Consider the following 14,214-nt stretch of genomic DNA (forward strand, 5'->3'; position numbering starts at 1 on the left):
ACAAAAGCTTTTCATTAGAGAATTCCTTCCTTCCTTCCTTCCTTCCTTCCTTCCTTCCTTCCTTCCTTCCTTCCTTCCTTCCTTCCTTCCTTTCTTCCTTTTTCATAAGATAAAATGCACTTTGAACAATTTAATTAGAATTTTTTCCCACTGGACTGTGTTACACTGGCCACGAGATGGCACTAAAGAAAAAGTCCTGTCTGCTGAAATCTGAACTCAGTATGAATAAAGCAAGGCAAATTTAAAATTACACAGCTTTACAGTTGAGACCAAGATGCTCCCTTTACAGATGAGGAAACAGACCCTGAGAGATTAAGAGGGATTTGCTTATTCAACTGATTAATTCATTTATTTTAAAATTACTTATTTGCTCCATCCTCTACCTCCTAATTATTCTTGAGATACTTTATTCAGTAGAAACAGGTAAATTACATCTTTAAATACAGCAAGCAAGGCTGATTAGAAGAATTTCCATGACATTCAAGTCAGCTAAAACCAGTGGTCAAAGTAGAGAGTGTGCGTGATGGTACAGGGTTGGGGGATGGTATAAGACCGTCCACTTGGGTACAGAAAACACCCAAAAACTTCTTTTTATATTTATTTTATGTTGAAGAAACTGGCTTTGCCAATGTTTGAATAGAGACTGCCATTGATACTCTCACTCAAGACCATGTCAGAGACCGACCTGCCATGTGCAGCTTGTTAGGTGACCTGAGGGAAATGTGAGTGTGCTGCAGGGGAGAAAGGTGCAGTGGCTCTAACCCATCCATAACTTTCTGCGTGTTGTGGTGTTGCAGTTTACAAATGCCCAGGTAAGTGGACCATATTATGTACTATTAGGCAAACTAACCCTCACAAAACATACACATAGCTTTTAAAAGATTTCAACAACAAAAAAATTAAGGATAATACCAATTTAAATGTGAAAGAACAGCAAGAAAATAGCACAACTCACACATCTTCTAACATTAGATTTTTTTTCAACCACTTTAAAGAGGTGAAATCAATGTCTGTTTTATCAGGTAACAGTCAAAATTAATTTCAAATTTTTCTAGAAGACTATTTGAATTATAGTTTTAATAAACCTCTCCTCAAAGGTATATTAACCCTACAATGATATACACAAATAATTGAAAAATAAATCAGGGTACATGATCGGGAACAGTTACTGGATTTTATTTACAGGTTATGTGTGTGGCCAAGAAAATTAGAAGACCGTAAGCCAACAGCTGATTTGATTGTCTTAAGTCAAATCAGTCACAATCCCAGAGTCAGCCTAAATATGGAAAATGATTCTACTGTTGTCCTTCAGCATGTCAGTGCCGCTGATATTTTATACAATCTAACAGATAAAAAAGCATTAGCAACTTACTGCTTTTGCTCCTTGGTCTTTGGTTTTTCTGCTTTCTCATACGCCTTTCTCCTCGCTACGGGGGAAGGCTCTGGTAGTTTTTTTTCTGACAGAGATGACTGTCTGGAACTAAGAGAGAAGATTCTGTAATCATCTAATTTTAAATACATACGTATCACTTTGGCAGTTCAACCTAAATTTTTAATAGATTAACTAGAACTTGAAAAAGGTTACTTGGGAATAAAAGATAGAACAAGGAAAGGAAAATATTACACGAGTTATTTTTAATTAATGGGAGCTTGACAACTGTACATTTAATTTTTAGATTGGCAATCTTACCAAAAATATATAAGCCTATTATCTTTGAACATAAACATTAGTGCTATACTGCCAAATTGCTGAAACGAATTTTTAAATTTTAAACGTGTATAAGTTTGATTAAAATTGCTTTAGTTGAAGAAAAATTGTCTTTACAATCTTGCAAGAACAAAGATACTAGAATATCTGAATATGAGAAACAATGAAACTTAATTAATTATTATTTACAGAGTTACAAAAGAATACTACAGGTAATCACAAAAAATGTTTTACTTAACTAGTATTTAAGTATTCGTTAGCTATATAATTCGTTAGCTATATAAATTTTGGTAATAAAAATATTCTTGTTTTATTATAAATTTCAAATGTTGAATAATGGCTATGTAATTAACAACTTCAGACTACGATTTTTGTGTATAGTGGTAATGAATTTTAATTGAAAAAAATGAAATTTTGCTATCCTTGGCTAGTTATACGAATAAGGCAAGAAACACTAAAGAATTAGAATGCAGGATCCTCAGAATGGGCTTACAATGATTCCTACTTGAAAGTGAAAACTAAATGTAATTAAACTTCATGTGCCTGATTTTTCTAATCAGAGGAAATCACATTTTAGAAGGTCTGCATCATTTAAATCATAAGGCCTACCTAGGTAAATTATTTTATTTTATGCAATAAAAGTCATGAAGTAATGGGTTATAAGAGTTATTGCACCAGCACATGACCAGCTCTTAAATTTGTACAGAATTACACAAGCATCTTAATTGATGAAAACTTGAAAATAACTTATGAGAAGAGACAGTATCTGAAAGATATTTTCTACAACCTGTCATGAATGGTAACATTTTTAAAAAGAAAAAGGCAAAAAGAAGGTATTACCTGAATTCTGGATTCCAGGTCATAGATTTAGTCTTGAAGTTCCAAAAGTTTCTATTCATCTGACAGACTAAATGCTGAACACATGGGAGTTCCTAAAATCTGTTCTCAGTTCTACATCACTACCTTCACCAAAAGCATTTCTTCTACTGTTATCTTATCAAAAAAGCACTGAAGCCATAAGCTATACTGGTTAGCAATCTTTATCAGCAAATTCAATAGTTAATCACATAGGCCACTTCAAGCACAAGCAAGAAAGTTCTGTCATCATCAAAATTAATTTTGGAACTAAACATAGCAGATGGGCTTACTGAATGGAAGACAATGAAAATACCTTCATAAGATGAAGAAAGTTATGGGAAACAGATACTCAGGTTAGGGGCGGGGAGTTTGTTATAGTTTACTATTTGCAGAGTCATCTAGTGTGTGTCCCTTTTTTTGGCACTGTTTCTCAATGCAGTCATGTGTTCATCCAATAAATTATTTGCTAGATCAGATGTGAGGGTTAGTTTGATAAAAGTCATTAAAAATCTTTACTACTGAATGACGGATGTAGTTTTAATACAACAAAGCACACACACGTATATACACACTGGCCTGTGTAGGAAAATCTTTCTTCTCAAGATAATAATGAACAATTTCTAAGTTAAATCTGTTTTGAATAGAATGTTTCTTATTAAGATTATCTTAGATGGGAAATGTTCCCTCCTTCAACTCTTTAATAATATAATAACAATACTTTGTGTATACACTCATCCCAGATGTGCAATGTCTTCAAGGCAAAGAATTAGGAAAATTCAAAATGTATTAGGTATATATATCTGATATCTGTATTTTTCTTTAAAAGTGTCAGCAAAAGTCTACTAACCTGACCAGGCTCTTAGAACGAGGATATACCATAATTTGGAGTAAACTAAAGAGTCTTTAAGGTTCTGTTTGATATAATGATTTTATAACCTAAATTTGTTTCTAAATAAATTTTGCCTGTAATTCACATCTCAGCCTTTATAAAAATGATAATCTTTATGAAAGAACCTAAAACTTAGAAATAGGACAAAGCAATTTCAACAAAGAACATCTCATTTAAATTATTTTGAATGTTCAAAAAATTAGGGGACAAGACACCTAGCAGAAATTACTTTGAAAACTAGAGACCTTATTTACATAATTTTTAAAAAAATAGAAATTAGCAACATGCATATTTCAAAAAAAAAAAGAAAGAAAGAAAAGCCAAAAGAAAGGAAGTTAGTGTAGCTGGGCCAGACTTACATGCTGCCTATCTTAGAAGGGAAGCCAGATGGGGGAGGGAGCTCTTTTTCCCTAGCAGAAGTACTGGTCTCAGTATGCATTCCAATCTCTTGCCCTTCTGCAACAGGTGTAAGAGGGCCAGGCAAGGAGGCATCTCCTGCACTAGTGTCTGAAGCTAGTTCACTGCTATCTGCATACAGCAATTCCATTTGAGTGGTGGTTCTCCTTCGAGCCTAGTCAGAGAATGGAAGGAAAAGCAATCAGGTGCAAACGTTCGCAGAGAAGATGATTAGGGAATAGAGATTTGATATTAGTTTGAAATAGGTAAAAACATTTAGCGTGTCTTTTCCTAGCAAGTGTGTCAAACATAGCATGTAAGATAGTGACAAGCCAGAGCTACAGCCAGATAAGACTTTTAGGGGCCATAATAATAGCCAACATTTGTATTATACTCATTGGATGCCAGAAATTGTTCTAAACACTTTATTATATTAGCATATACTATCGTTATCCCAATTTACAAATGAGGAAACTGAGGCACACAGAAGCTAAAAGTCCAAAGTCACACAGCTAGTAAGTGGCAAAGCCAGAGTCAAAACCAGGCAATTTGCCTCCAACGTAACTATGCCGTCCTGACACTAGTGGCCAGCTCCCTCAATGTCTCATTAAAAAAAGAAAGAAAGAAAGAAAGAAATTAAACCAAAAGATAATTGCAGGGACTTTCAACTAAGTTTTGATTTTTCCCAAGCTTAGATGATTTATTTAATATAAATTTTATTTTAATATCAATTTTTATATTTGTATTTCCATTTTTATGACACTGCCCCCTGATGTCTTAACTGGATGTTTAATCTGCCTGCTGGATATCCAACACCAGCCCATCCTAGCTTTTGGCAGCATGGTGAGGCAGGTGAAGGTTAATTTTCCCTAGAATCTAAATTCACCGTAAGCATTCCCTTCCATACTCCTAAAAAAACAAGGGACTACCTTGTTAATGCTTAGAGTTGGTTGTTATCACTAACGTATTAACAGACAATCACGGTGTTTACCAGATTATAAACCTTTAGAGTGCAGACATCCTGTTGTATTCAACTTTACATCCCCTGCATTTAATACAGTGCTGGTACATATCTGTTGAACATATACAGCCAACTTCGTCTGTTCAATAAGTGAAAAATGAATGATTTGAGATCCTTTTAGGCATCTTTGCAGTTCAAAAGGAGTGGCAGAGAGCACAAGAAAACTTTTGGAAAGAAAAAGCCCTTTAGGCCAGCTTTTTATCCTGTCAATTCTCTCTACTGCCAATGGAATCATTTTCTTGGGGATTCCTAACCACAGTGGTTTTCTCCAGGAGATGGCCTTTTGCCACCCCTTCACATCTCTCCCTGGCATCCTACGAGGACATGAATGACGAGGCTTTCACAGCGCCTGAAACACAAAGTCACCTTAAGAGATTCTCTCCTCCACTTAAGACTGGATCCAAACTACACTAGAATGTTTTCTCTGAGTCTGGGTAACTTCTGCTTAGTCACTTAGAATAACAAAACGCAAACCACATGTTACCAAGCCGGTAGCTCCAGGACTGCACATAAAGCCTGTCGATGTGCTTTGACTGGCAAGCCCAGTATTTTAAAGATAAAGAAACTCTCCATTAAAATCCACATTTGAGGCTTCTCTCGAAAAAACTGAGAATCTGGCAGCCTTAGGCCCATACTCCATCACGGCAAAAATAAGCAATAGCGGAGTGGTGTTTTAGGCAGGGCATGTCCTCTGCAGGTAATCAGACCCACCCCTACTAATTAGCTTACATCCAGCCTGGTTACTCACTTGCATTACGTGGCCAGCCACTGTGGGCCTCAAATCCATCCTGCCCATTAGCACAGGACAGTTCTTTCAGGTCCTGATCCCATCCATGCATTCAACAAATATTTACTAAGCACTGCAAAACTCCTTTGTTTTCAACATCTTAAAATGGCTATAATTCATCTAGTAGCAAATGCTACCAACACTCAATCTGAAATATATCATGTGTGTCTTACACATTTAACAGTATGTATTTCTCATATTTTTTTACACTTCACAAATATCCATTATAGCCTCAGTTTTTAAAACAAAATAATGATTAAGAGTTGGCTTATTCAAACCACCTTTGGATACAATTAAAATAAATAAGGAACACTTAGGAACATATTAGAAATTCATCCACACACACACACACACACAAATATTAGAATGTTAAAATTTCAAAAATCTCCTGTCCGTCTAAATTATTTTTAAGGACTGCTCTCCATAATCATATCTTATCTAATGGAAAAAGTGCAAGAATACAGTAAATCACAAGTTCCATAAAGGAGAAACTGTTCAATATAAATTGTTTTTAAAAGGGGACTATAATCAAGCACTAACTTTCTCACACATGAAACCTTTGGTGAAAGCATGCCTACCAGCTAACCTATGAAGCGTCAACCCTGAGCCCTCTGTTCTAATAGGAATAATAGAGAACAGTAGTAAAAACGTCTACCTGGTGTTTTCAATTCTCCTTACCTTGCTTTTAGGCTTCACTTCACCACAAAGCTTCATAAGGTCTGAAGACAGTGAGCTATGTGGAAATAATTAACCACAAGATTAAAAGGGAACTTCTTATAGAAAACTGTATGTCCTCTCTCAGCATAAACACAGGAAAAAAATTTACATGCTTATGGAAAACACAGAATGACGATACCCAAAATCAAAACAACCGAATTAAAAGAATTCATTTTCCTTCCTTACGTATCCGATTATTTTTAATGTTTTTGAAGTTTAAGCATTACACAGTTTGGTTTCCGTATGATTGTTTCTAGTGCTCTTCACTTAGTCATAAACTCCAAAATTCTTTGTCTTATGGTAACTGATGCAACAAGATAAAAGTATTAAAATATTACAGACATGAGTCAAATCTACTAAGTTTCTGAAGACTCTCTTACCCGCCTTCTGATCCTGGGCTGTGTAAAGGAACATCGTCATCAGTGCTGTCCTCTACATTTTCTATAAAAAAGTCCAAAACGTGTGTATTACCCACATGTCACAATTTGAATGATGACTGTAATTCCTATGCTATAATAAACATCAGCCTAAGATCTCAATATGGGCACTTTGGTTTTGGAATATAGAAATCAAAACAGAAATGCAAAAAAATATTTCTAAGAAACTCCTTTGATTGTATGTCCTATGATGAGAAAAAAAAACAACAACAAATACATTCAAAATAGAAAAGCCATGAGTTTGAATGATAAAACATAGAAAACAGTGTTCATGGGATCCTGTATTTGAGATATAATGAGATCACGTATTTATCAGAGTATGTATAATTGTATATATATTTTTTCAGAGTATGTATTTATCCCATGTCATCCATTCATCCCACATTTGAAAAACCAGAGGAACACAGAGTAAAAGACTAAAGTAAATGCTACTTGAGCTCCCTCTAATGTACTGAGTCAACTTTTAAAACTACGTAAGTGTAAACATACTTGGTATGCATACTTTATCAGTATTCCATTTCACTTAAATATTTTCCCTTATCTTTATTTTTGTTTTCAAGTAGAGAGAGAGAGTACGTGTGTGTATGAAGATATTCAGAAGTCACACAACAGCATGCGGCTCACTCACACGTACATAAAAGACAAAAACCATAGGTTTGCATGCAACAGTTTTGTAAATAAATACAAACAAACCACTGCTATTTCAGAACAACAGCAGCACACTAATAAAAAAGAGAGGGAAAAGCAAACATACGAAACTAGTAGGAAGTCAGTAAATAGAACAGCCACTGAAAGTGAACTATTTAAAGTGTCAAAGAGCCCCCAACACAGGTACAAGTGTTCAAAACTTACACATTTTATTATAAAGTCATTTCACAAAACCAAAGATAATATTATCAGTAATTTATGTATTAATGAAAAATATATAGGATTCATCTCCCTTCAACTTCTGGATTGTGCTCATGAGTCAACTAAACCAAAGATAATATTATCAGTAATTTATGTGTTAATGAAAAATATATAGGATTCATCTCCCTTCAACTTCTGGATTGTGCTCATGAGTCAACTAATTCCTTTCTTCTTCACTGTTCAGCAGACACTTGGATGGAAAGTCAGTAATACCTGAGAGCGCTCTCTAAAATGGAGCCCTTCTAGGACCCACACAGAGGGAGTTTACTGTCTGAAATGAGAAACATGGTCTTGAAGGCCATATGTACCTCAAAGCCCACACCTGAAAGCTTTGGACGTGCTTCACAGACAGGAAATTGAGTGCTAAGGTGACAGAATCAGTCAACAACATAGAAAATGTCAAGATGACAAACACAGCCCTTATTTTCCCATGTATAAAAGCAGACCAAGACTGACCAGTAATTTTCTTGCAGGGAGTGATGAAACCGGTTAGTATGTTAAACATCATGTGAGTGCTTAGTAAAAACTACTGAACTCCTGCATATCACATACACCTTATTTAGAGATAATTATGGTCTGAAGTAAACAACCTCGCCAGAGGATGGAGACCTTCACCCCAACGTTCACCACATCAGACCCCTCTTAGGGACTGAGCTTGGTCTGCAGCACAATGGTCATCTGGGCAGCAGGACATGCCATCACCTCCTTGCTCTACTCTCAACTCTAAGAACATAATTCCAGCCCAACCCCAGTTTCTTTTTCTCATCACTGTAGCATTAAAGCTAAAGGCAGAGACTTAAAATTCCTTAACACCTTAAACTTCATCCATATCAATTTAAAGTTGCATGATTTCACTTCACTAGACGTTAACCAGTTATTTCTTTAAAGTCTTTTTTATTAAAAGTTTTATATATATATATATTTTAAGTAGTGTATGGAAAAGAGTGAACACAAAAGCCCAGCGCTACTATCCTTAGAAAGGCCTGCTTGCAAGGTCGGACTTCATCAGGCATCTGGCAACTTGCTCTCAGAGTGTCCCTAGTCACCAGTTAACTAATGAGGGAAGTTCGTTCTACCTAGAATGTTAGTGCAAACAGTATGTCCTATGCTGAACTCCAGCATTATTTCTAATGTCTAGAATTCTGGTATGTTCTAAACAGAGGATACCTGTGTGACCAGTCCCCAGTAAAAACCGCAGGTGCTGAGTGTCTAACGGACTTTCCTGGGCATAAAAAACGCACACACGTTGCTGCGTTTTGTTCCAGGGGAAGCATGCACTCTGTGGGATCTCTCATGGGAGGGAGAGAACAAAAGGCAGCCTGGACACGGATTCCTCCCAACTCCATCTGCATCTTTTTCTGCTACAATCCTGTTGTGAAGCCTTCCCTGCATTGCTCTCATGAATCTTCGCCATGAATACAACTATCTGCTGAACCCCACGAGTCTTCTAGCATTTCTCCAAAGACAGGGAAAGGTCCTAGGAACATTAACGTAGGTAGGGAAAAAAGAAGGGGAAAATAAGAATGTTCTTTAAAGGCTGCAACGACACAAGCCTATTAGGCACGAGGTACGGTCCCGGCTCCCCCTCTAGCCTTATGTTCCATCAACCTATACCATAACCTTGTTGCTCCAGGGCACCAACCTGCTTGAAGAGCTCATGCCAATAATACTGTGGCTAAATGTCCATGCTTTAACTTACTCACTGCACAGAGTGACTCTTTTCTGCACCCCCTTCCACCTTGTCTCTTGCCTCGCTAATTTTTTTTTCTTCCTTTATGTTTCAGCTCAAATTTTACCCTGTCCAGAAAGCCTTCACCAGCTCCTCCATTCTTGTTGGGTAAGCCCACTTTGTACTCCTATAACTCCCTGTACAAATTTCAGTCTCTGCCCTCACTGAAATGTATCACAATCTGTTCATGGTCCATCACCCTCAGCAAGGCATCAAGTCCATGACTGCAAGATTTTGTGTCTCATTTATCTTTCAATTTCAGCACCTAGTCCAATACTCGAGATAAATTGGAACTAAGTAAGTATTTTTTTAAAGCAATGTGTATATGACTGTGTAGCTTCCATGGATTTACATCCGTGTTTTTCTCCTTCCATGCTCTTTCTTTCAGGCACTTTGGGCTAGATCATGGCCCCAATCCTTAGGGAAAATTTCCGTCATGAGTCACAGGTTATATCAACTAAATGCATCTCCTCTCTCTGCTTCTGACCCTTCTTTAAGCTACAGATGTTTGAAAGTTGTTTGAAGGCTGTGAAAAGTAACAACATTCATCAAAGAGCAGTTTAATATTTTTCTGCACAAAAGGTCATCAAAGAGGGAATAGCATTTTTCTTCCAAGTTAAAAGAGATAATGGAGCCACTGAGATGAAGAAGAATAAAGAGAAGGTGGAGGAGAAAGGTGAGGAGCAGAACAAGAACAAGGAGGAATAGGAGCAGAAACATGCTTGAGAACACATGGAATGGCAAAAACTCTGGTTACGATCCAGGAACATGGGCAGTCTAACATGGTTCCTTAATACAAGCACAGTTTCACTTTCCACCTGTCCTTGTTATATCTGGAGCAGGTTCAAAGGAGTAGCCTGTCCATATCTATATTACAGAGCTGATCTCAAGGAAATACTATTTTGAGATTAACACACAGTGTAAACATGTAAAAAAAAAATCAAATAGCTCATATATTTTATTTGTGTAACATCTTATTTAACATAAATTTATTTTAAATAAATTCAGATTCATAGATTATGTTTAATGACCTAGAAAGGTAATTACATTTAATCTTTCAGCTCATTCCTCTCCTTCAAGTATAAGTATTTAGAAAACTTTTGACAGTTATGTAATTTGAAAAAAAAAGAAAAAGTTAAGATCAGATTTTGAAATAATTTTAATTAAATAAAAATTGCTCCAAAATAATCATTCAGAAAAATCACAAGTAATAAAATTACCCTGATACTCTTGGACCTCCATGAATATAAATCACCAGGAGGAGCATAGATATTACTCAGGGTGGCTGTAGTTCACATGAATATTGCAGTGGCAAGAGAAAAAAACTGAAAATCTCAATATTCAATGAAATCTGAAGCTCCTTCTGACCTGCAAATACCATGTTATGATTATAAATATTGTTTCAATCTATTCATATAAAATCCTTTGGATAGTTTTATAAACTCAATCTATAATATATGCACTTAATTTTATAAAACTTAAGAACAGCTAAAGATCTAGCAAATATATGCCAGAGACAAATATATACCAAAGATAAATATTAAAGTTGTTTATGAGGGTAAAATAATAGATACAAGTCAACAGATATATTTAAAAATTAAAAAGGAGTATATGTTCCACTTTTTTCCCTATAAGAAAAGAAAGAATGGCTTATGAAACTGGAGCCAAAACTGGAGTTCAAATAATAAAACAGAAAATTAACTAAACATACTTATTTAAATATCTAAGAATTTAAAACTCAGGAAATGTGTAACAGAGACAAAAGACTTAGTATGTTTGTGGTCACAGGTACATTTCAAAAAAGATCATGCAGAAACCAGCTGGCTGCCAATAAAAATGTTTAAAATAAGATGTACCACAATTAGTGTACATGAACAATTAGTAATTCATGCAGCTGTAGGGTACACAGAAAGCTAAACATACTTACCTAACGGTACGCTATCTAGATCTGTGTAAATAACAGCAAAAAGGAAACAAAAAGCAATACTCCAATCAAAACAGATCCAATGTTAAAAACTCCCACATTAAACAAGATTATGTACCATTTATAAGATATGTGGAATAGATGCCATAGCAAACGCTTATAAATTTATTTTTAAGGAAGTTAGATATGCAGAGTAAAGGAATGAAATTGGTTAATACTTTAAACAATTTAAATAACCAATTCAGAAACATGGTTGATCTTTTTATTCATAAAAACTCATTGCTTAATAATAAGTAAGCCCTTTTCAGTTGCTACTCATTTCTTGTAATGACAATAATTACATCCCCCCAAATTTATGCATGCAAATTAAAGAAGGAACGATTATTAAAAGCATAAGTAAATATAGCATCTATTCAGTCAAGCTATAGGGGACAAGGGGACAGTATAGTATACTCAAAGAGCAAAGTTACCATGCAATTTATTTAGCTGAAATTTAATCCAAATTACCTTGTAAAGCGTGGCCGAGTAGAGCATCTAGCTCAGGATTTAATTCTGCTTTCTCTTTCAACATATGGAATAAGAGCTGGTTTTGCGTAGCACTGGTTATTTCAGTTTGTTTAAGCCGACCTTCAAGTACTTTAATTTGAGCCTCCTTCTGGGCAGCCTGAAGACCCTACAACAACACCAAAAAAAAAAAAAAAAAAAAAAAAAAAAGAAAGAAATCTTAGATCATACAAAACAGAACCTATACACAAAGATCTGTATCAAATAGCAAATGCATATGATGTCTGAACTCTGACATCAGATAGACCTTGATTCATCCCAGCTCCTCCACTCACAAGCCTGGTGACGCTGAGCAAGTTACCTTATCTTCCTGATTCTTGTTTCCTCATATTCAACATGGTATGAATAATACCCATTTCCTCGTATGTTGTGAAGATTAAGTGAGAGAACAAAACATAGAGGGTCTAGCACTGTCTCAGCGTGGGAAAAAAGGTGAATCAGTAATCATTATCACTTTCAACATTTAGGCAAAAGTTGCTTAAGATAAGCAGAGAGCAACTGTATTTTTTTTTCTTTTCTGATTTTTTTTTGAGCTGTAAAGAATCAGTATTGAATCAAAATTATGACACTAAATTTATTTTCAACCCAAGGGATTTTTCTTTTAATTTTCCTTTGTTAAAGTAAAATAGAAATTATTTTATTCTTTAAGTTGTTTATCTGTTCTAATACACAAGCGCAACCGATGACAGACTAATGGAATTGATGTAAATAATGCTGACTTTTCAAAAGAATCTTCTTCCTTATCACAAAGGAAAGGATCACTGGAAAAAGATGAACAAAACCACAACAAATTAACCAAAGCTGAGGTTTTTAATAATAGCGTAGCTAGATCTTACCTTATTGATGCCCATTGACAGGAAGTGATCCAGCAGGTACCGGGCTTCTGTTAGTGTGCAAGCATTGATGACCGCAGTGATATCCAACGTTTCTCCTTCTTCCTACATCAAAACCAGCATATGATGCATCAGTACTTTGAGCTGAATGTGTTCAACAGAAGACAAAGCCTTCTATTTCATGAATTTATCCGATATTATTGGGTTAGCTAATGAGACTCCTCAGAAAAGTGTAAAATTTGATCCCTACCTCCAAGAAACATCTGGTCTAGTTTAAAAAGATAAGACATATTTGAGCAGTTAAGAATCCCAAGTGGATTAATAAATGATATATGTTTTTTACAAACAATAAATATCATAAAATCAGCAGAGAAATCTGAAAAGCAGGCAGGGAGTGGTAAACATGCAAAAACCGAAGAATCATATTAAAGATAGAAAGAAAATTCCTTCATATAAAAATTCCAAGTGCTTTTAATGACAAAAAAAAATACTTCTCATTAATCATTAAACATGTTTTTTAAATTACAAACCTTTGCTTCTTCCATTTGCATGATGTTGGCTTGACAATCAGAAATACTGTCATTGATGTAATCTATATTAGCCGTTAATGACTCCATCTCCTCACTGATGTTAACCACGCTTTTATCTCCCTCTCCACTCTCCTTGATTATCTTTTCCCTTCTTTTTGAAAGTTTCTCTCGTCTTTTTGTGAGTTCTTCCCGTTGCTGTTGAGAAAACAGATTGGATTTTAAGAAATTATGTTTACCTAGGACCTGGAGAACATTATGCCAAACGAAGTGAGTGAGTCACAAAAGGGCAAATACTGCAGGATTCCACTTACATGAGGTATCTAAAACAGTTAATGTGGTCGCCAGGGCGAGGGGAGTGGGAAGGGGCAGACTGGGAGCTCGAAATTTGTAGATACTGACAGGTATATATAGAATAGATAAACAAGATTATACTGTATAGCACAGGGAAACATATACAAGATCTTGTGGTAGCTCATGGTGAAAAAAGTATGCAACAGTGAATATATGTATGTGTATGTATAACTGAAAAATTGTGCTTTACAACTGGAAATTGACACAACACTGTAAACTGACTATAACTATAGTTATAAAATAAAATTAAATTAAAAAAACAGTTAAAACTCAGAAGCTGTAAGTAGAATGGCGGTTAGGACGGGCTGGCGGGAGGAGGAAATGAGTTGCTGCTCAGTGGATGTAAAGTTTCAGTTATACAAGATGAGTTGTAGAATTCTCTACAACATTGTGCTTATAGTTAACAAAACCATGCTATGTACACTTGAAAATATGTTAAGAGGTATCTCATGGTATCTATTACCACAATTAAAAAAAAAAAAAGAAATGAGATGATGTTCATCTATTCATACACAATGCAGTCAACCCCCATCCCTGCCTCCCCCGAACAAACCTGACACA

General features: G+C 35.4%; 1 protein-coding gene across 17 annotated transcripts in view; it reads right to left on the reverse strand.

Moving 5' to 3' along the window:
* KIF21A (kinesin family member 21A) overlaps positions 1–14,214 on the reverse strand; it is a 139,357-nt gene that overhangs the window by 21,088 nt on the left and 104,055 nt on the right. For 12 of the 17 annotated variants that reach the window (XM_064491769.1, XM_064491761.1, XM_064491760.1 and 9 more), the window contains 8 exons: positions 13,303–13,497; positions 12,776–12,877; positions 11,883–12,048; positions 11,379–11,399; positions 6,757–6,817; positions 6,338–6,392; positions 3,815–4,026; positions 1,373–1,480 (listed from right to left, as the gene is read on the reverse strand). In XM_064491769.1, coding sequence (XP_064347839.1) covers positions 1,373–1,480; positions 3,815–4,026; positions 6,338–6,392; positions 6,757–6,817; positions 11,379–11,399; positions 11,883–12,048; positions 12,776–12,877; positions 13,303–13,497 — 920 coding nt within the window. The remainder of the gene's footprint in view (positions 1–1,372; positions 1,481–3,814; positions 4,027–6,337; positions 6,393–6,756; positions 6,818–11,378; positions 11,400–11,882; positions 12,049–12,775; positions 12,878–13,302; positions 13,498–14,214) is intronic. The other 5 variants (XM_064491764.1, XM_064491770.1, XM_031462753.2 and 2 more) reach the window with 1 other exon arrangement.

The sequence above is a fragment of the Camelus dromedarius genome, chromosome 11, assembly GCF_036321535.1.
Source record: "Camelus dromedarius isolate mCamDro1 chromosome 11, mCamDro1.pat, whole genome shotgun sequence".
In the NCBI taxonomy this organism is placed as follows: domain Eukaryota; kingdom Metazoa; phylum Chordata; class Mammalia; order Artiodactyla; family Camelidae; genus Camelus; species Camelus dromedarius.